The 21,855-nt window shown below is 51.7% G+C and overlaps 2 protein-coding genes across 6 annotated transcripts in view; one reads left to right on the top strand and one right to left on the bottom strand.

Annotated features, from left to right (window-relative positions):
- Nucleotides 1–15,066, top strand: part of CAND2 (cullin associated and neddylation dissociated 2 (putative)) — a 30,468-nt gene extending 15,402 nt beyond the window's left edge. For 3 of the 5 annotated variants that reach the window (XM_081247069.1, XM_081247065.1, XM_081247068.1), the window contains 7 exons: nucleotides 1,002–1,143; nucleotides 1,494–2,996; nucleotides 5,432–5,527; nucleotides 10,281–10,450; nucleotides 11,552–11,716; nucleotides 12,772–12,939; nucleotides 14,021–15,066. In XM_081247069.1, the coding sequence (XP_081103195.1) occupies nucleotides 1,002–1,143; nucleotides 1,494–2,996; nucleotides 5,432–5,527; nucleotides 10,281–10,450; nucleotides 11,552–11,716; nucleotides 12,772–12,939; nucleotides 14,021–14,248 (2,472 nt within the window). In that variant the 3' untranslated portion in view covers nucleotides 14,249–15,066. The remainder of the gene's footprint in view (nucleotides 1–1,001; nucleotides 1,144–1,493; nucleotides 2,997–5,431; nucleotides 5,528–10,280; nucleotides 10,451–11,551; nucleotides 11,717–12,771; nucleotides 12,940–14,020) is intronic. The other 2 variants (XM_081247067.1, XM_081247066.1) reach the window with 1 other exon arrangement.
- Nucleotides 15,067–15,722: 656 nt separating this feature from the next.
- RPL32 (ribosomal protein L32) lies at nucleotides 15,723–20,743 on the bottom strand. Its single transcript, XM_081247093.1, has 4 exons — nucleotides 20,660–20,743; nucleotides 18,999–19,099; nucleotides 18,210–18,391; nucleotides 15,723–15,905 (listed from the first exon to the last, which is right to left on the bottom strand). Exons 2-4 carry the CDS (start codon nucleotides 19,092–19,094, stop codon nucleotides 15,776–15,778), a joined length of 408 nt encoding a protein of 135 aa, XP_081103219.1. The 5' UTR covers nucleotides 19,095–19,099; nucleotides 20,660–20,743; the 3' UTR covers nucleotides 15,723–15,775.
- Between the last annotated feature and the right edge of the window lie 1,112 nt (nucleotides 20,744–21,855).

The following is a 21,855-nucleotide window of genomic DNA, read 5'->3' as shown; positions in this document are numbered from 1 at the left end:
CCCACCCTCCCACCGCCCCCCATCTCTCCACCCACTGGATTGTGCGTACTGAGCACCTGCTGTGTGCCCGGCCCTGCGTATGAAGTGGCGGGGCACAACAGGGGGCGAGACAGATGAAGTCCCTGCCCCTGGACCACACAGTCTCGGGCAGATAGCCAACAGCACGAGTAGGGTTCCAGGCCACAGCAAGGGGGTTCAGTTTTATTCTAAGAGGGTAGACGTCACGGGAGAGGAATTATGGGATTCCACTCACATTTGAAAAAGCTCACTCTGGCTGCTGTGTGGGGAATGGATTGTAACGGGCTGGAGGCCACTGCAGCTGTGCAGGTGAAAGGGCTTGGTGCCTTGGGCAGAGGGCAGGGGGACAGGAGGTCGGACTTGAGAGATAGTTTTGGGGTTTGCAGATGGATGTGAAAGGCAAGGGACAGGGAGGTGTCATGTGAGTTCCAGGCTCTGGCTAAAAATAGTGCAGTCCCTGAGATGGTGGAGGGTGGAGCAGGGGCATGTCTAGAGTTCTGTTCTGGACATTTATGTTCGAAGCCCTCGTTGGATGCCGGAGTAGAGATGTCTGGCGGGCAGTCGGCACACAAGTCTCGTGTCAGAGATGTAGATCTAGGAGTCATTGCTTCAGGGGAATCCTCAGCTCGGAAGTGGATGAGCTCACTGGGGAGGGAATGTAGCTGGAGGAGGGAAGAGGGCCCCGGCGCTTCACCCTCACCAAGTGTAGGAGTGAGAACCACACTGCCCCGTGACCTTGAGCAAGTTACTTCAACTCTGTGCCTGTTTCCCGTCTGTCAGCTGGGCACAGGACTAGTACCCACCTCAGAAGGTGAGTGTGGAATCAGGTGCCTGGTACAGAGCAAGTGATGGGAAGCTTGGGGTGGAATGATCCTCTCCACTCTGGGGGTGCTCCATGGGCAGGTGCCCGGGCAGAGTCCCCCAGTAGTGGGTGGGGTGTGGAGGTTCCTGGGTAGTCACTGACCTCCCCCCTCCATCCACAGGTGCCTCTTGTGATTAAGGCCCTGCAGAGGCAGCTGAAAGATCGGAGTGTCAGGGCCCGCCAGGGTTGCTTCAGCCTCCTCACCGAGCTGGCAGGCGTCCTCCCGGGCAGCCTGGCAGAGCACATGCCCGTGCTGGTAGCAGGTAGGATGGACTGGAACCCCGTGTCTGCTGTTCTGGGCTTCTTCCTGAACCCAGCCCCCAATCCCTGAGAGTGCCCCTGTTCAGCAACCTACAGTGGCTCCCCACTGCCAGCAGTGAAAACAGGGCCGGGGTGCAGGCCCTATGTCCTGTTTAAATAGGTTTCCTGGCCTGTGTCCTCAGCCCTGGCCCTGGCCAAGCCCTGACCTCATAGTATCTGCTGCATGAGAGCCCAGGTGCCTGGGTCCAGCTCAGACGCCTGAAGGTGCTCCACCCCAGCATCCAGGGAGGGCTGAGTTGGGTCAGGGTCTGTGGCCTGGTAGGTAACCTTGCCTCCCACCCCCCACCCCCAGGCATCGTCTTCTCGCTGGCGGACCGCTCCAGCTCCTCCACCATCCGGATGGATGCCCTGGCTTTCCTGCAGGGGCTGCTGGGCACAGAGCCGGCTGAGGCCTTCCACCCCCACCTGCCCGCTCTCCTGCCACCTGTGTTGGCCTGTGTGGCTGACCCTTTCTACAAGATCGCAGCTGAGGCCCTGCTGGTGCTCCAGGAGCTGGTGAGGGCCCTGTGGCCGCTGGATGGGCCTCGGACGCTGGACCCCGAGCCCTACATTGGAGAGATGTCCGCGGCCACCCTGGCACGGCTTCGTGCCACCGACCTGGACCAGGAGGTGAAGGAGCGGGCCATCTCCTGCGTGGGCCACCTCGTGGGCCACCTGGGTGACCGGCTCGGGGATAACCTGGAGCAGTCGCTCCTGCTCCTCCTGGACCGCCTGCGGAATGAGATCACCCGGCTGTCTGCCGTCAAGGCGCTGACACTGGTGGCCGTGTCCCCGCTGCGGATCGACCTGCAGCCCATCCTAGCCGAGGCGCTGCCCATTCTGGCCTCGTTCCTGCGGAAGAACCAGCGGGCGCTGCGTCTGGCCACCCTGGCCGCCCTGGCCGCCCTGGCGCAGAGTCAGGGCCTCGGCCTCCCGCCATCCGCCGTGCGGGCCGTGCTGGCCGAGCTGCCCTCCCTTGTCAGTGAGAGCGACATGCACGTGGCCCAGCTGGCTGTGGACTTCCTCGCCACCGTGAGCCGCGCCCAGCCAGCTTTGTTGGCCGAGGTCAGCGGCCCTGTGCTGGCAGAGTTGCTGCGTTTGCTGCGCTCGCCCCTCCTGCCGGCCGGTGTGCTAGCGGCCGCCGAAGGCTTCCTACAGGCCCTGGTGGGGACCCAGCCGCCGTGCGTGGACTATGCCGAGCTCGTCGGCCTGCTCACGGCGCCCGTTTACGAGCAGGTGGCGGACGGCGGGCCCGGCCTACACAAGCAGGTGTTCCACTCGCTGGCTCGGTGCGTGGCGGCCCTCGCGGTGGCCTGTCCCCAGGAGGTGGCGGACACGGCCAACCGCCTGGTCTGCGATGCCAGGTCGCCCAGCTCGAGCCCAGGGGTCAAGGTCCTGGCGTTCCTGTCGCTGGCCGAAGTGGGCCAGGTGGCTGGGCCGGGCCTCCAGCGGGAGCTGAAGGCGGTGCTCCTGGAAGCCTTGGGCTCGCCCAGCGAGGACGTGAGGGCGGCTGCCTCCTACGCGCTGGGCCGCGTGGGCGCGGGGAACCTGCCTGACTTCCTGCCCTTCCTGCTGGGCCAGATGGAGGCCGAGCCCCGGCGGCGGTACCTGCTGCTACACTCGCTCCGGGAGGCCCTGGGGGCCGCCCAGCCCGACAGCCTGAAGCCCTACGCCGAGGACATCTGGGCCCTGCTGTTCCAGCGCTGCGAGGGTGCCGAGGAGGGCACCCGGGGGGTGGTGGCCGAGTGCCTCGGGAAGCTGGTCCTTGTGAACCCTCCTTTCCTCCTGCCCCGGTTCCGGAAGCAACTTGCTGCAGGTAGGGGCACAGGGGTGGGCAAAGGCAGCCCAGATCGGAGGTAGGCAGAGGTCCACACAGGGTGAACTTGTTCAGGTAATCGGGTCTGAGAGTCACAGTGTTGACAAGCTTCAAGGCAGAGGAGCCGTTAAAAACAGTGTTTCCTGAGACTTAAAGGCCTCTTCCTGTGGGACTCTCTGGGATGGAGGGGACAGAATCCTTGATGTGTTCCTCCAACGAATAAACTGTTCACGGTGCCACTTGTTGTGGACAGCAGCCTTGTGCTCCAGGTGAGGGTTAGTAAAGGCAGTTCTCTGAGGGGCCAGAAACGGCAGCCTGCAGAATGCAGCTGTCTCGGGCTAGCAGGAGGCAGGAGCAAATGTAAACGTGGACTAGGATTGGATGCCAGTCCCCGGGGTGTGGAGAGGGCCGGGGAAGGGGTGAGGAAGGCAGGTCTTACATTTTGGGGTTAGGGCGCGTCAGGGTGTTCTGCAGCTTGGGGGGCAAGAAAGCGGGCAAGTGGACTGTGGGCTCTTAGGCAAGTGAAAGCCCCTGAGGGCGAAAGGCCTCTAGGCCTTGAGCTGGTCACCTGGTCCCCATAGGGTCAGTGCTGTGTTAGTTGACATAATGCAGCCGAAGTGCTTGGTATCGTGGGTGGTACCTAATTAGCACTGCTAGCATCCACTGTCGTTGCTGTGTCAGTGACTCCGGTTAAACCCTTCCTGGGTTGCTGGTATACAGGCAGCAGCTCTGGGCCCTCACCGCTGTGTGGGCAGGACAGCCACGTGAGGCCCTCACCTGTTAACACTGCACAGGGCTCTTCACGAGGAACCTTGGGAGGCAAGAGTCTTGGGATGAGGGGCAGCCCTGCCTTTTCTAAGCTCAGATTTGTTTAGACCTCGTGCCCACTGTTGAACCAGCTAACCAGTCACATTTCCTATTTACTGCCGGCTGCTGGGATGCTTAGAGCCGAATCAGCGGCCTGCTTCTAGCAAGTTCATAGGACTTTCTAGTTGCCTCTCGCTGCATGCCCCTCACTCTGGTTTCCATCTCACTTTGTCCTTGGCCTCATTTTTCTTAATTCAATGAATCCTCTTCTATGTGTATTATCTTTATCAGCCACCCTGAATCTTCTTAGGAGCCAGTCAGGATGGAAAGAGAAAGAGGAAGAAACTACAAGTCTGAAGTCAGTAACTCACTCACTCATACCCTAGCATCAAATTGTAAACTTTCTGGGGCTTCCCTGGTGGTGCAGTGCTTGAGAGTCCGCCTGCCGATGCAGGGGACGCGGGTTCGTGCCCCGGTCCGGGAAGATCCCACATGCCGCGGAGCGGCTGGGCCCGTGAGCCATGGCCACTGAGCCTGCGCGTCCGGAGCCTGTGCTCCACAACGCGAGAGGCCACAACAGTGAGAGGCCCGCGTACCGCAAAAACAAAAACAAAAACCAAAAAAAAAAAAATTGTAAACTTTCTGCTGACGCTTGAAGTCTTGGATGGAAACAGCCTTAACCCATTCAGTGCTGTGTGCCGGAGGGGTGGAAGCTGCCGATTAATCTCCTTCACCCTAATGGGAAGTGTACTCCCTTCCCTTTCTGTAGCTTCTCTACTCAGAAAGCAAGCAGAAAAGCAGAATTAAGTGAGGTCAGCCTGCTTGAAGCACAACTGCTCCCTCTTTGGAGAAGCCCACAGAGAGGGCTTAGAAGCAGCTGGTGAATTCTGGACCTGCTGTGTGACCTTAGACGTGAATTTAACCTTTCCGGTTTCTCCTCGTGTAAAACGGAGATGAAGAAGAATTTTTATTAATTATTGTTACTAATATTATATGATTTTTCTCTTTTTTTTCTTTCTTTTTTTTTTTGCAGTACGGGGGCCTCTCACTGTTGTGGCCTCTCCTGCTGCGGAGCACAGGCTCCGGATGCGCAGGCTCAGCGGCCATGGCTCACGGGCCCAGCCGCTCCGCGGCATGTGGGATCTTCCCGGACCGGGGCACGAACCCGCGTCCCCTGCATCGGCAGGCAGACTCTCAACCACTGTGCCACCAGGGAAGCCCTATATGATTTTTTATTATTATCAACCAATGACTAGGATTAATTAATCCTGAGGATTAATTGAGATGATGTGTCTGAAAAATAGAACGCAGCCCCAAGGCCTGGGCAGAGAGATCTTTCTTCGGTTGAGCCCTGTCTTGGGTTCTTGTTGTCCGTTCCTGTCCTTGGCGTGGCTGCCTGAGAGCTGGCAGTTTTACCCTCTTAGCTGAAGTAGGAAGAATTCAGGGGAGATTGTGGGCTGCCAAGGAAAGTGGTAGCATCAGCTTCCCCAGAGCTGGGTGGGGCGTTTCGCGTGGGGAGGGGACGTGGTTCTGTCTCCCACGGAGGCGAGGGGAGCCTCAGCGCCCTCCAGTCTGTGGGTGTCCGGGACCCGCCGTGCCCACCCCAAGTGCCTCCTCCCGTCCTGCAGGTCGGCCACATACCCGCTGCACTGTCATCACAGCCGTCAAGTTCCTCATCTCGGACCAGCCCCACCCCATCGACCCCATCCTGAAGACCTTCGTTGGTGAGTGCCCCCACCCCTCTGCCCCGTTTGGTCACCTCCACCCTGTTCTTGGGCTTGAGCTGATTTTTCTTTTTTTTTTTAAATTTTTATTGGAGTATAGTTGATTTACAATGCTGTGTTACTTTCAGGGGCACAGCAAAGTGAATCAGTTATACATACACCTCTACCCACTCTTTTTAAAGATTCTTTCCCAGATAGGCCATTACAGAGTATTGAGTAGAGTTCCCTGTGCTCTACAGCAGGTTCTTATTAGTTATCTATTTTATATATAGGAGTGGGTATACGTCCATCCCAATCTCCCAGTTTATCCTTCCCCACCAGCCCCTTGGTAACCATACATTTGCTTTCGATATCTGTAAGTCTGTTCCTGTTTTGTAGATAAGTTAATTTGTATTGTTTTGTTTTTTATAAATTTATTTATTTGCTTATTTTTGGCTGCATCGGGTCTTCGTTGTTGTGCGCGGGCTTTCCCTAGTTGCAGCGAGCGGGGGCTACTCTTCTTTACGGTGCGTGGGCCTCTCATTGTGGTGGCTTCTCGTTGTGGAGCACGGGCTCTAGGTGTGTGGGCTTCAGTAGTTGTGGCACGTGGACTCAGTAGTTGTGGCTTGCGGGCTCTAGAGTGCAGGCTCGGTAGTTGGGGCGCATGGGCTTCGTTGCTCCATGGCACGTGGGATCTTCCTAGACCAGGGCTGGAACCCATGTCCCCTGCATTGGCAGGCGGATTCTTAACCACCATGCCACCAGGGAAGCCCTTGTATTGTTTTTTAAAATTAGATTCCACGTATGAGCGATATCATATAATATTTGTCTTTCTGTGTCTGACTTACTTCACTCAGTATGACAATCTCTGGGTCCATCCGTATTGCTGCAAATGGCATTATTTTGTTCTTTTTTATGGCTGAGTAATATTCCATTGTATATATGTACCACATCTTCTTTATGCACTCCTCTGTCTGTGCACATTTAGGTTGCTTCCATGTCCTGGCTTTTGTAAATAGTGCTGCAGTGAACATTGCGGTTCATGTATCTTTACAAATTATGGTTTTCTCTGGGTATATGCCCAGTAGTGGGATTGCTGGGTCATATGGTAGTTCTGTTTTTAGTTTTTTTAAGGAACTTCCATAGTGTTTTCCATAGTGGCTGCACCAATTTACATTCCCACCAACAGTGTGGGAGGGTTCCCTTTTCTCCACACCCTCTCCAGCATTTATTGTTTGTAGATTTTTTTTTTTTTTTTTTTTTTTTTTTTGCCATACGCGGGCCTCTCACTGTTGTGGCCTCTCCCGTTGCGGAGCACAGGCTCCAGATGCACAGGCTCAGCGGCCATGGCTAACGGGCCTAGCAGCTCCATGGCATGTGGGATCTTCCCGGACTGGGGCATGAACCCGTGTCCCCTGCATCGGCAGGCAGACTCTCAACCACTGCGCCACCAGGGAAGCCCATGTTTGTAGATTTTTTGATGATAGCCATTCTGACCAGTGTGGCGTGATACCTCATTGTAGTTTTTTTTTTTTTTTTTTTTTTTGCGGTACGCGGGCCTCTCACTGTTGTGGCCTCTCGCATTGCGGAGCACAGGCTCTGGACGCACAGGCTCAGCGGCCATGGCTCACGGGCCCAGCCGCTCCACGGCATGTAGGATCTTCCTGGACTGGGGCACGAACCCGTGTCCCCCGCATCGGCAGGTGGACTCTCAACCACTGCGCCACCAGGGAAGCCCCTGAGCTGATTTTTCTTACATGTTAGCCAAGGGGAGTTGGAGACCTGGGTGGCTGCCTCACTCATGATGAGCAGTGGGGCTCAAATCCCTGCACTGCTCCGGAATCGCTGGGTGGGCCCAGCATACCCCTTCTCACCTCTGAGCCTCAGTTTCCTCATCTGTAAAATGGGATTGAGAAATCCTTATCTGCTTGCTCCCAGGTCGTTTTGGAGAACCCCCTGTGTGACTGGGGGGAAAGCACTCCATGAACGTAGGCTCTTAGAGGTAGAAAACCACAGCCTCTCCCTTGCATTGGCTTTGGCGGGCACCTAGCTGGGTAGAGCTGCACAGGGGCTGGGGAGAGCAGCTCCCCGGTTCATCCCTGGTCTGAGGGGCCTTCTGGCCTGAGGAGCCCAAACAGCCTTGCCTGTGGACCTTCACCCAGACCACACCAGAGTCTGGCCCTCCTCATCCAGGCAGGGCAGCCTGATGGAGTGTGGAGAGGTTTTAGAGTCCAGCAGCCTTGGTTCAAATCCTGGCTCTGCTGTTTGGGCTGTGTGAGCATGGACAGGCCACCTCGTCCTCGGCTATAAAATGGGGGTGCTGATCCCCACCTGCTGGGGCACTGTTGTGTGCAACCATGGGGCCAGCACTCTGGGTTTGTTTGTTTTAAATTTTTGGCCGCACCGTGCGGCATGTGGGATCTTAGTTCCCCGACCAGGGATCGAACCCCTCTCCCCTGCACTGGGAGTGCAGAGTCTTAACCACTGGACCGCCAGGGAAGAGGGGCCAGCACTCTGGATTGGAGAACATGTCTGGAAGCTGCAGCAGTATCGTCAGCAGCTACTTCATCCCACGTCCTGACCCAGCGGGCGCACGCTGCCTCCAGTCCTGATTTTCTCCATCTTGCCTGAGCTGCCCATGGGTGGCACCCCACAAGGCCTCCACCTGGGTGTTTGGGTTTGTTGTTGTATGTTTTTGAGCTCTTGCTGTAGATCAGATACCATGCTAGGCCTTTTACCTCATCACGGTTCATCTTCACAGCCCCCTGTGTAGCCTGAGCACTGGCCCCATTTTACAGATGAGGAAAGTAAGGCTCAGAGAGGAGATTTGAACTCAGGTCTTGCCGGGTCCCCACAGCTGTGTTCTCAGAGAGAGTGAGAACCTAGGAGCCAGCAGGGCTCAGCAGAAGGGACCCCGAGCCACCAGCCCTGGGTTTGGATCCTGCTCTGCTGGGAGACTGTGTTCTTCCCAGTGCATCACATCAGGAGGCCCATGATGGCAGTTTGTCCCATGACAGGTGATGGTAACTCTGATTGACTGGTTAGGATGGAGACTTCTAGGTTTCTCCACTTTAAAGTTACTTTTCCCTTTGGAATGAATAAGTATTTTTAAGCCTATTGAAATATCTTCTTCCTCATCAAATTTTTGCCCACTACATTTTGCATCCATTGTGGTTTCTTGCCTGAATAAATGATTACTGACAGTTGCTAAATGACAACTTTCTAATTCCAGCATTCCTCCCATATTTATTAGTTTGCATTCTGTTCTCAGAAATAACTTTTCCTTTTCCCCCATTTATTTATTTATTTTTTTGCGGTACGCGGGCCTCTCACTGTTGTGGCCTCTCCCGTTGTGGAGCACAGGCTCCGGACGCGCAGGCTCACCGGCCATGGCTCATGGGCCCAGCCGCTCTGCGGCATGTGGGATCTTCCCAGACTGGGGCACGAACCCATGTCCCCTGCATCCGCAGGTGGACTCTCAACCACTGCGCCAGCAGGGAAGCCCTTCCCCCATTTATTTATTCATTTATTTGTTCATATCATTATAGACTCAGGGATTTGTATTTCACTCAATGGGTTATAATCTATTACTGTCTTTAATTTATTTTGATTCCCAAGATGGTCTCACATTTAGCCAGTGGGAGCCCTTCAAGCTGCTTCTTATGTTCTGTTGATATGTTTTCATCATTCTTTGAGCATCTACTTACCTTTTGGCAGGATAAGGTGCTCCCCACCCATCTTGAACCTTTCCTGCCCCAGCCCTGGAATCAACCATTTCTCCAAGGAGCCTGATTCCTTTTAGTGGACAATAGTATTCAGAATCCAAGATCTGAGCACTAGGTGTGCTCATTGCTACTGGGGTGCCATTACTTCTAGGCTCTCTCAGCAGACAGAATCAGGAAATCTAAATATGTATGACTGTATGTATGTAGTCAGACACACATATATATTCCAGTCCAACACCACAGGGTTCATGCTAGCCTTCTCCCTTTCCATATACCCTTCTGTTACAGGAGACACCCAGCTCCTGAGATATTTATTCACTTAATCCTGGAATACACAGAAGGTAGTCATGAGAATTGCTAACCCTTATCTGTGAAAAATCAGTATTCGTTTATAATTCTTTTGTCTTTAGCCTGAGGGCATCTTGTCACAATGCTTTGGAAGTTACTTAGGTGAGTTGTTTTCTCCTTCATAACCTGGGTGGTTATATTGATCATTTGAAATACAGTTTTTTTTTTTTAGGGATCCCTCCCATTCTTGATTTTATTTATTTATTGAATATATAAAATATTAACACAGTTATTAAAAAGTCTAACCTATACTAAAATAAATGCTGTGTGATTTTGTGTAAGTCTCTTCACCTCTCTGATCTTCAACATTCTCATCTGAAATAAAATCAAGTTAACATTTATAGAGTCCTCACTTGGTGCTCTGCTGTGTGCTTTGTAGACATCACCACATTTTTAATCCTAAAACCAGTCCTACAGTGTAGGTACTGCTGTTACACCCATTTTACAGTTGAGGACATTGAGGCTGTCCAAGGAGCCACAGTTAGGATGTGGTCAAGTCTGGATCTGAACCCAGGCCAGACTCAAGTCCACATTCTTATCTGGACTTTGCAGGTTTGTTGCGCAGAGTAGATGCTCAGAGCACATTTGTCCCCGTCCAGCCAGGTCTGCACGGCTCCCGTTAACCAGATAAGCACGGTGGGGTGGGGGTGGTTTGTGTTTGGCTGTGCTGCCCCTCACAGCACCTCTGGTCTTTCTGCCAGGAGAGTTCATGGAGAGCCTGCAGGACCCAGACCTGAATGTGCGCCGGGCCACCCTGGCTTTCTTCAACTCCGCCGTGCACAACAAGCCATCACTGGTCCGCGACCTGCTGGACGACATCCTGCCCCTCCTCTACCAGGAGACGAAGATCCGCCGGGACCTCATCCGAGAGGTGAAGCCGTGGGAGGACAGAGCCGGGAGCCCGTGGGTCTGACTGCTGCGGCTGGGGCGAGGGTTAGGGTCAAGCTCGTCAGAGCAGGTCCGGCCCACAGGGTCAAGTTTGCCCCTCCACTTCCCAGCTGTGTGACCCTGGCCGGGGCAACCCGATCCTCTCTGAACCTCAGTTTCTCCTCACGGGCAAAGGGCGGGAAATAACCGTGTCCACATTATAGGGTTGTTGAGAAGATTTTTAATGAGTTAAATCCTACAAGTGCTCAGAACTGCTCCTGGCACACAGTCGGTGCTCAGTAAATGTCAGCAACTCTTGTTATCACTCGACATTCAGCAGGTGTTCGTGGAGCACCAGCCCTGCGTCCAGGTGCCAGGACCAGACCTGAGGCACCAGGGAGCTCATGGCCTCCTGAAGGAGAGGGAGGGATACCCTCTCTGCAGATTATTTAAATTACTTAGAGCACTTGGTGAAGTTAGGATTTAAGAGGCAGAGACAAAAAGTGATTTAACAGCCAAGTCATTGCACGATATGAGAAGGGCTGAACCACCTGGCATCGCTGAGGATGTGACTCTGTTTAGAGGGGTTGGGAAAGTTTTCCAAAAGGAGGGGACATTTTAGCTGGGCTTTGAGGGGTAAGAAGGAGTTACCATTAAGAGCAGAGCCTTCTGGTTATAACTTCAGAGACCTGGGGTTTTAATTCTGGTTGAGCTATTTACTAGCTTGGGCTAGTGTCCTTGGGCAAGTTAGTTAACCTTGCTGAGCCTTAGTTTCCTCATATATTAAATGGAGTTAATAGTAACACTGTCTTCCTGGGACTGTTGAATGAGTAAAATGTCATCTCTCAAGCCCTCAGCACAGTGCCTGGCACATCATAACTGCTCAGTAGATTCTAATCGTTGTAATTTTAATTATTGTTACTATTATTATCAAAAGGCATCATGGGCTGAGCAAAGGCATGGAGGCTTAAGGGTCTAAGGCATGATTTGGGGATGGGACGCAGTACTGAACAACAGGGGGGAGGGGTGCAGCAGGAACCTGGGAAGGTGTCCTTATGCCCTGGGGTCACAGCCCCTTGCCCGCTGTCATCCCTCCCTCCTGCAGGTGGAGATGGGGCCCTTTAAGCACACTGTGGACGATGGGCTGGATGTGCGGAAGGCAGCCTTCGAGTGCATGTACTCGCTGCTTGAGAGCTGCCTGGGCCAGCTGGATATCTGCGAGTTCCTGAACCACGTGGAGGACGGCCTGAAGGACCACTACGACATCCGGGTAGGACGAGCCGCCTGCCGGACCCAGGCCCACCCTGCAGCGGGAGGACAGCTAGGCGCCACAGGGCCCACTTCTTGTTTGTCCCCCACCCCTGCCCCAGGCGCCCCCGTGGAAACAGCTGCTTTGTTCTTTAACAATAGGAAAAAGAACCCTCGTCTCACACCTTTGGTGGGAGTCTACACTGGGCAAGCTCTTGGGAGGATGGTTTGACCAGAACTAGAAAAATGTAGAATTTAGAAACATTTTATATATATATATATTTTTTGTTTTTGGAATTTTTAAAAACATCTTTATTGGAGTATAATTTCTTTACAATGGTGTGTTAGTTTCTGCTTTATAACAAAGTGAATCAGCTATACAAATACATATATCCCCATACCTTAGAAATATTTTAAAATTTAGAATTCTTAGACACTCCATGAACTGACTTCATGGACTGACTCCTAAAAATACATTCAGAGTTTTATGTAAGAGATGGTTCTCCACAGCTTTCTGGGAGTTGGGAAAGACTGGCAGCTACCAAAATGTCCACTCATGGGGAGCTGGCTCAGTAAACCGGGTACCTCCAGCCATGGATGGGATCCTGGCAGCATTACAAGGACGGAGAGGGATCTCTGTGCTGGCATGGAAGGTGGCCAAGACCCACTGTTAGGTGATAAGTGAGTTGTAGAAGTTTGGGCCATTTTTTTATTACCTGTGAGGGAGACAGGTTTTACTTTCTATCCTTGTAGGTTTTTAAAATACATATAATGAACATGAATCATTTTTGTAACGAAAAACCAGTGTAAAATAATCAAAAGGAATTATGCTTGTCTTAAAGGGTTTAGACAATCTAAAAGTGAATGGGGAAGTGAGTAGTAATCACCCAAAAGTTCCACTCCACCTAGAGAGAACCACTGTTGTAAATCTGTCTTTCCCGGGAAAATGCACAAAAACATTCCTTAATTTCGTCAGCGAGTATTTGGTGAGTGCCAGTACACATAGGTCAGTGTGGCAGGCAGGCAGCCTGGCTGCTAGAGCTCGGGCTTGAGCTCCAGACCTCTGCTCTTCCCCAGGGCCTGCTCCTTTTGGTCCTGGGCCATTTCACCAAGAGCTGTCTCCTTCCTCCTGGGCAGATGCTGACCTTCATCATGCTCGCCCGACTGGCTACCCTGTGTCCTGTGCCTGTCCTGCAGAGGGTGGACCGGCTCATCGAGCCCCTCAGGGCCACCTGTACCGCTAAGGTAAGCCCCCTGCCCAGCCCTGGGCGCACCTGCTGGGTTCTCTGCAGATGGTTCATGGTTACTGTTTACTGAGAATCTCCTGCAGTACAGGTGGTGTATGAAGTGCTTTATTTGATCATTATCATTGCCCTACAGAGTACTTATTCTTAGCATTATACACACAGGGAAACAAAGGTTCAGAGAGGTTAAGTTATTGACTGAGGCTACACAGTTAGTAAATTACAGAGCTGGGATTCAAACCTAGCTCTGTCTTTCACTCATTAAACACTTCCTGGGTGTTGGGCCTTGTGCAGGGTACTAGGGATGCAACATTGAACATGGTGGACTCCCTCCTCTCACATCCTAATTGGGAAACTGAGTCAGACCGTTAGCAAGATAGAAGTCACTGACTGACTGGTATAGGGCAGTTAGCCTGGAGTGCCTCAAGGTCCGGGGAGGATCTGGGGCAGAAGGCTCACGGAAAGCCGTCACGTTGAGAACAGAGCCTGTCACACCTAGTAAATGCCTGCTGAATGCAAGACTAATCTGAGTTTTGGAAGAGTAGGAATTAACCAAAAAGAAAGAGTATTTTAGATTGGAGCTTAAAGAGGGGTCACAGCTCTTAGGGGGCAGAGCCATTTGAACCCAGGACTGTCCAGCCCCAATGCCAAGCTTTTCCTCTCTACCTGAGCCTCTTCGGGGAAGAGCCTGAGTGTTGTCTGGGCTGAGTGTCCTGAGAGCAGAGCAGAAGGAATCTGGACTTTATTCCACAAGCAGTGGGGAAATTCCTGAGATTCTGTGAATAAGCGGGAGAGGTAGGGGATAAAGCAGTGCAAAGCAGGTGAGGCAGCTTTGGAAGTCTACTCCCCAGCTTGTCTGCAGAATGGGTGGCAGAGGCAAGGACGTGACCGGGGTAAGAGGCCAGCTAGAAGGCTGTCACAGCGACCCACTCATGAAGTCCAGTGGTGCCAAGAGCCTGCTTTAAGCGCAGTAAATAAAGATAGGAGATGGCGCATGAGCTGGGCAGGATGACAGGTGACCAGGGAAATGCAAGGCCGTGTTCAATAAAGGATGGCTCGTTGTTCATTGCTTCCCACCTTAGGTCAAAGCTGGTTCTGTGAAACAGGAGTTTGAGAAGCAAGATGAACTGAAGCGCTCCGCGATGAGGGCAGTGGCCTCCCTGCTGACCATCCCCGAAGTGGGGAAGAGCCCCGTCATGGCTGACTTCTCGTCCCAAATTCGATCCAACCCCGAGCTGGCTGCCCTCTTTGAAAGCATCCAGAAGGATTCTGCTTCAGCCCCCAGCACAGACTCCATGGAGCTCAGCTAGTGCTTCCCCCCCCACCCCCTGGGGACCCCAACTCACAAGGAGGCCCACTGAAGCCGGAGCCTCACCCTCCCAGCACCACAGGCCTCTAACTTTTGCCCCTTATCCATCTCACTGGGGCCCTCCCTCTCCTGGTCAGGCACCTTTTCCAGGGACCGCAGTCAGAGCTGCAAGGCTGCCTGCCAGCAGTTGGGCCCTTTTAACTCAGGACACCTATTGAAAGCGGGTGTGGTAGTTCTTCCAAAGCTTCCACGGAAGATGGATGTGACTTCACACAGGTCAGCCTGGCTCCTTCAAACTGGGGGTCCCAGCCTCACCGAGTACTTAGTATTTAGAAGTACTTGTGCTCACAGCTGCAGAAAGCTTAGGAGGCAGCTGGATGCCTTTCCTCCCCGCTGTCCCGGATGTGTCACTCACACCACTCCCACGTTTTCACCTGATCTGATGTGCCAAAAATGAGTGCTTTGGCTGGGCATCGTAAAAACTCAGGTACCTCCCTGAGCTATTCACACTTTAGAATCCAAAATGCTTTATTTCTCATTGGCAGTGATAAATCAGGAATGTGTATTTTTGCAGGGGAGTGGGGTAGGGAATTAGATGTAATGTTTTTTTTCTAATCCCCAAACTCTTAGGTAGCAAACTGAGACAGGAAAGCACAAATGGAAAAGTACAAACCACCTTTCATGTCCCCCCATTGAGGTGTAACCAGGTGGTTTGTGGACACGTCTAGTTTTTAGTATCAAGGACACAGAAACATTAAGCGACAGGCCAAAGAATTTTCTGCTATCCCCGGTTAATAAAGGACAGATCCTAAGCTGTTACTGTTTTCTCTGCACAATTCCTCCACTCAGTAGTCAAAAGACTATCAGAATGCTTCCCACGTCGATTCAAAGAAGTCACACAATGACCAACAATTTACTCAAATGTTTCCGACTGAGTTTTGAACAGGAGCCAATCTGTAAGACATCTATCTACTGAACTAAGGGCCTTCAATCCAATCTTGTGCTATAGAGTGCCACATGCCCTGCTCCATGGGACCTGTGCTGCCACTTAATACCATGTCTTGGAAAAATGGCCTCTTAGCCTCATAAGACAGCTGAATTCTAGGTACCGCTGACTAAGGTCTAGGACTGTAGTTGAAAAGGAAACTTGACTGTCCTCAATCTTCACAAGAACCACACAGGGTAATTCCTCACTTTATAAAGTGAGGCTAAAAATGAGTACGTGCTCCCAAGATGCAAGGTCCTTCAACCAGGGGTCTCGGAACCTACCGTGGTCCGAGGGCCGTATCTTCCTGAGCCCACCTGGAGCTGACCAAGGCTGCTCTGGGCATCTGAGGCCTGGGTCCCATGAAGGAGGGATCATATATCCTTTACAAACGCCTTCCAAACAGAAGGTTCCACAGAGCACGAACAGGCAAAAGAGCAATCTCTGTGACAAGCTGTCGAACAAACTGAAGAGTAAAACCAAGGGGGAAATGCCAGATGGCCGTTGTACGGTTTTATTAAACAAAACGTGCACACGAGCTGTCTATTCATTTTCTTCGCTGCGCAGCCTGGCGTTAGGATTGGTGACTCTGATGGCCAGCTGGGCTGCTCTCTCCACAATGGCTTTGCGGTTCTTGGAGGAGACGTTGTGTGCAATCTCAGCACAGTAAGACCTGGAAGAGAATCGGTAGTAAGGAGGCCATCCTGGAAAACGCACTTAGGTGTTCCACCCGGAAGGCAACAGCCCTGGTCACTCTGCTTCCAGAGCTACAGCACTGAAGCGGGGGGGGGGGGGGGGGGGCTGCTAACTCCCCTAATTTCACGGCACTAGCAACACGGCTCTCAAGTGTTCCCTGGTAGTGATCCCTCTCGTTTAACCCTCCCAGCGGCCTTGTAATCCAGGTAGCACCTCCATTTTACAGACGAGGAAACCAAGGCCCACAAAGTGGAGGTAAATTCCCAAGTCACACACAGGCCAGGATGGCTCAGCCCCAGACTCCAGGTTCAAAGGTTCTCTCCCTCAGTCCTTTGCACCCACCTACCCAGCTCAAGGCAGTCTCAGGGAGCTTGGACTTAGGTACTTTCTGCAAAGCAACCAACAGCAAAACCCAACAGCCTGATTAAGCCATGGGCTCCCCAGCCCAGACCATAAACATTTTACCTGTTTGCTGCAGACAAATTCAACTTGAAAAGTAACAATGCCTAAACTCACCCAGTGAATGATAACACCTAACATTTCCTGAGCTGGTGCCAGGTACCGTTCTATTCATTCCTTCACAGCCACACCGCACCCCCGTTAGACAACAAATTGGGCTAATGAGCACATTTCAGTAAGGAAGTGATTTATGAAGCCACCAACAGTGAATTAAGAAGACACTCTACCCCAGGAGGAATTTCAGCAAAGAGGAGTAAGACTAGGGCGTGATTAAATAAGGCAGTGGGCACAGTTCTTTTTAAGAACTCTGCAGGAAAACAGCTTCAAAGCAAGAGACAAACCAATCCAGAGAACTTTTGTTTTATGTAAAGAAGTCCACTCAAGTCCAATATCTTAAAACATTTCCCCAATCTTTATTTCCAAGGAGACTTAAGTTGCACCACACTTTTTTCATTTTTCAAAAACTCCCCAAGTCCTCATCCATGTGTATTTAATAATCACAATCACACTGCACATACTTCAAATACTTTCCCCTCTGCTTGGGCATTTTCCATACATGACAACTGTTTTTAACGTACGCACATTCCAGCCGGCGCTTGTAACCCCACCATTCACCAATTATACGTAGTGCAGTTACTGCTGCAATAATCAGCTTACAGTTCCCCTACTTTTCAATTATTTCAGGATAAATGCCCAGAAATGGAACTTGTGAATTAAATTAGATCCAGAGTATTTCTGTGCCTCTTGATAAAACTGCCAAGCTGCTATTAAAAAAAGACTTCCAACTACATTTGCACAGCAATCTTTGCTGCACAAAAGATATTAAACTGCATCTTTCTGTCACAATTCTCTATCAACCTGCTTACTGCAGTTTGGGCATCCAACATTAATTCCTATGCTCATCCTTTCTGAAGAGTTATCTGCAGCATTTCAATGCCTGGCTAGATTTCTGACCTAGAGAAACTCAACCAAAAGTGAGAATAATGGTCGTTTATTACTTGCATCTACAATTACTACAGGTAAAAGACCTTTGTACACATACATACACACAGATGTTACTGGTCACTCTCTCCATGTCCTTTCTAACTCCCCAAGAAAATGCAGGTTTTTTAGCTCCTGTTTAACAGGAAGGGAAAAAAACAAACTGTCCTCTGCTTAACCAAACATTCCCATTCCCCCCAATCCAGATTAAAATTGTGTCTAAATCACTACCCATGAGAAATCTTTTCTCACCCCACTGCCCTAGTCTGGCCCTATGCAGACCAAGTCTCTTACACACAGAGCTCGCCAACTGTCTGAATTTCTCAAAATGCTAAAATAATGCTGTGAACCCCCGTGCCCTCTTGCGCCCCTGTAACTGTGTAAGCTGTCCTCTCTGCCTGCAGCCTCCCCCCATTTCTCCACTTCAGATCAGAGCCCAAAAGGAGGCAGCAATTCCTCCACTCCTGTAGCCTCCTGAAGATACCTGTGGCCACAGTGTAAAGTGTCCCTTAGGTCTGAGGCTACATTTCATCCCCCCGCCCCCACAGCCTAAGTAATGTTCTGAAAACCACTGCCAGAAGCTACAGCAGGAGCCGCGCTGTCAAGCTCAAGCAAAGCCACTTACTCCCTTCCAGTCCTGGGTCTCTACACTTTTCAGGACAGCTCCCAACCCACATCTCTCCAGCAAAGGAAGCACTCTGAAGTCCCCAACAAGTATCACCCAAGCCCCTGAGGACACACCACTCCTCCAAATGCATTCCAGAAGGTCCAGAGTCCCTGCCCAAACGGCTCACACACGCAGGCTTCTGACACCTGAACCCAGAGGTGGGACCCAGCTCACTTGTTGCACATCAGCAGCACTTCAAGCTCCTTGACGTTGTGGACCAGGAACTTCCGGAAGCCGCTGGGCAGCATGTGCTTTGTTTTCTTGTTGCTCCCGTAACCGATGTTGGGCATCAAGATCTGGCCCTTGAATCTCCTGCGCACCCTGTTGTCAATGCCTCTGGGTTTCCGCCAGTTCCGCTGAAAGAAAACACACGGTTAGTGTCTGTGAAGACAGACGCCATTCGGAGAAAAAAGGGACCAGATGAAAAGGAAACGTGCCGAACAGTAGTTGTCTTCAGGGAACAGGATTTCACTACATTTTTTCTGGTGGAAAAAAGTAAGAGCTCCTGCATCTGACCAGCAGGAATAGAGATCCAAATTCCCACTCTTTCCAAGGAAAGGAAAAGCAGACCACATACCCATGGGATGTGAGGAGACCACATATAAAGTAAGATGAAAAGCATGGCTTTTAACATCGCAATCAACACCTAAGTTTTCTCACCTATGAAGTAAGTGTAATCTATCTCTCATATTGTCACTAAGGCCACCTGAAATGTAACAAATATAAGCCTCTAGACAACTCAAAACAGGCAAGTGTCCCTTGCCATTTAAATTTCAATTTACACATCAAGAGACTGGGTGCCAATAAGGCAGAGACACCCAGGATTCTAGAGAACTCTACGACCAGCCACAGACCAGTTCACCTACCAAAGGTCATCTGAGTTGGGGATGTGAGAAACCCAACAGCCTGTTTAGGAACCCCTTTCTTCACCCCCAACACACACTTCCGTCATGGACCACATACCTTAATTTTGACATATCGGTCTGACTGGTGCCGGATGAACTTCTTGGTCCTCTTTTTGACGATCTTGGGCTTCACGAGGGGTCTGAGGGCAGCCATGATGCCTTCAAGAGAGAGGCAAGAGACCACGTCAAAGATGAGTCTTGGGGGCTTCCCTGGTGGCGCAGTGGTTAAGAGTCCGCCTGCCGATGCGGGGGACACGGGTTCGGGTTCGTGCCCCGGTCCGGGAAGATCCCACATGCCGCAGAGCGGCTGGGCCCGTGAGCCATGGCCGCTGAGCCTGCGCGTCCGGAGCCTGTGCTCCGCAGCGGGAGAGGCCACAACAGTGAGAGGCCCTTGTACCGCAAAAAAAAAAAAAAAAAAAAAAAACCCTTGGAAGGAGGCTTTCCCACCCTGCCTGGGGCTTGAGCTCTGTTGCAGAGTATCTTCCAATCACCAGCTACTGAGCAAACTGGGAATGGAATGGGTACCTCTGCCAGGCTTGCTTTCCCTCCCGACTCCGAAGCTGGCAGAATACTAGCCACTCTCCAGACGCGATCCTGGGAGGTCAAGGGTCACCTTGCCCAGTCGAAGCCAAGAAAGAATGCTGACAACTGACCGAAAACAAATTAACCACAAAGGGAAATTCTGCAAAGGGGCAGTAAATCCCATTCTACAAAGTGTCCCGGCCCTGAGATGGCCCAACTGCAGGCTTTGAGCAATCTTCATGAACCTGAATCTCAGTTTTCTCACCTTTTAAATGGAGATATTGCACACTGAACACCTGCAGTGCCCGGATCACAAGAGATGTGCAGTAAAGAGAAACCTGTAATTCCCCTAGGGTGCTGCTGCTCTATGACACCCTCAAAAGATACACAAAACCGTCATGTGCTTCTAAAATGCCTCTAAGCCTTGGAACGTTCTGTTCCACCTGACCATCATCCGAATACCACCTTTAAAACGTTACGTTCCTTAAGGTGGCCTTTGCGGCTACCTTATCTTTTCTACCGCAGCACCCTTTTTGTTCTCTTCACGGCCACCAATTTCTTTGTTGAGCACACAGCAGTTACTCAAAAAATGTGTCCAATAAATGAACTTCCCCCGACCCCCAATGATTTCCTCGAAGACCAGAATGCGGTTTCACATTCCCAGAGATCCTGACCCGCTACCAAAATTTCGGTTAATTGAATTATTCGACTCGCGGCTCGATTTTTTTGTTTTCTTGGCCGTTTTTTGTTTCTTTGGCAGTCCCGCCACAGACGCAACCCCAGGGCCAGAAACTGGAAAGGAGGGAGCGTGGAGCAGCGAACACAGAAGAATACAACGTGGGCAGACATCGCTGAGCGAGGTGTCCCAGGGCCGCAAGGCCGGAACCCCCTCAGTCACGCCACGGCCCCCAGGAGCCCCCTTAGTCTAGCCCCAACCGGCGCCCTGCGCCCCCAGGACTCCAACAAGCTGTCCGCAGCTCTGACCCCAGGCGGCTTCCGTAGGAGAGCAAGGGGCCCTGGGAAGCGAAGCTCCATCACCCTCCGGGCCGCTTCGCTCTGTTCCTGTACGTGGTCCAGCCAACCGACAAGAGCCATGCCCACCCAGACGAGTGCTCGGAAAGACGGGCCTCCTCGGCAGGGGGCGATGGGGCCAGATGGAGACCGCAGAGACAAGGATGGCCGACGATTAACACTCACCGAGTAGGAGATGGCTGCCACCTCCGTAGGCAGCGCCGAGGAAGAGAGGGGAAGGTAGCGCGCGAGGCTGATGGGACTTCACCTTTGGGTCCTGGCAGGGAAAAGGAGAGCACTTCCGGCTGCTGGTCCTTCAAAGATACTATAGACACGTTACAGAAATAATAGTGAAAAAATCGAGGATACTTGTGTTTTCCTAGATGTTAATATCTAGGAGTAGCGCTAAAAATTTTCATGCCTGCCGTTGGGACTACGTAAAATTTGGAATTTTTTTGAGCTTCTAAGACCTGGTGAGGCGGCATCCACTTCCGCCAGGAATTGAAGCCGCCCCTCCGGAGGATAAGCCAGCTTTTAGATTACTGCCTCTCGCCTTTCTTCTTCCGAAGTGCGCCTCTTAGTGTCCGGGAGGGAACAAAACAGCGATATTTTCATAATTCTCTCACGTGAATTTATAGAGTAAATAGCAATGCGACTGTAACAGCTCTCGTTCAGTGGGCCTCGCACAGTTCCATGAGGTAGTTCTATTAGTTTCCCCATTTTACATATGTAGAGAGTGAAGTATGGAGATTTGACGCCCCCCCCCAAAAAAATCCACACTTCTAACCATTAGGCGAGACTGCCTCGTTTTTAATTGTTCTTTGTTTTATTTTAGCTTTTGTTTTTAAGATTATTGTGAAAATCAAATTTCAAGAGAGGAAAAAAAAAAAAACGGCCCTTGATTCCAGAACCCGAACACAATAGGGATGTCATGTCATCTATCAGTGATCTGTGGTAGAGTAGTTTCAGGGCCAGATGGAGACAGAAGCTGAAGTGGATGGTGTTGTTGACTTCGTGATGGGTGAGAAGGGAAGGGAGCGAGTGTTGACAACTCCTTCGTGAGATTTTGACTGTGAAGGGGAGTTTGAAGAGACCCAGAGACGTGAAACGTAAAATGTGAAGGGAATGTCTTCTCCAAGATCACACAGCTGGCAAGCCGTAGGGTTGAGACTGCACCACACCTCACGAATCCTGTTTGCCCTGTGGGCTGTGGAAGCCAACTGGGATGCTGAGCACGGAGGCACTGTGCTAACAGTAGCCCACAGGGTGTGTGTTGTGAGGAAAAAGGTCTTGATGTGGGGGTCAGGTGTGTGAATCAGGAGAAGGGCTCATGAACCAGCGTGCTTGTCCTTGTGAAAGGCCCAAGAGTTTTGGAAGTAGTG

This window comes from Mesoplodon bidens, assembly GCF_964165515.1.
Source record: "Mesoplodon bidens genome assembly, chromosome: 10".
Taxonomy (NCBI): Eukaryota; Metazoa; Chordata; class Mammalia; order Artiodactyla; family Ziphiidae; genus Mesoplodon; species Mesoplodon bidens.
This window is presented reverse-complemented; position numbering and strand designations above follow the sequence as displayed.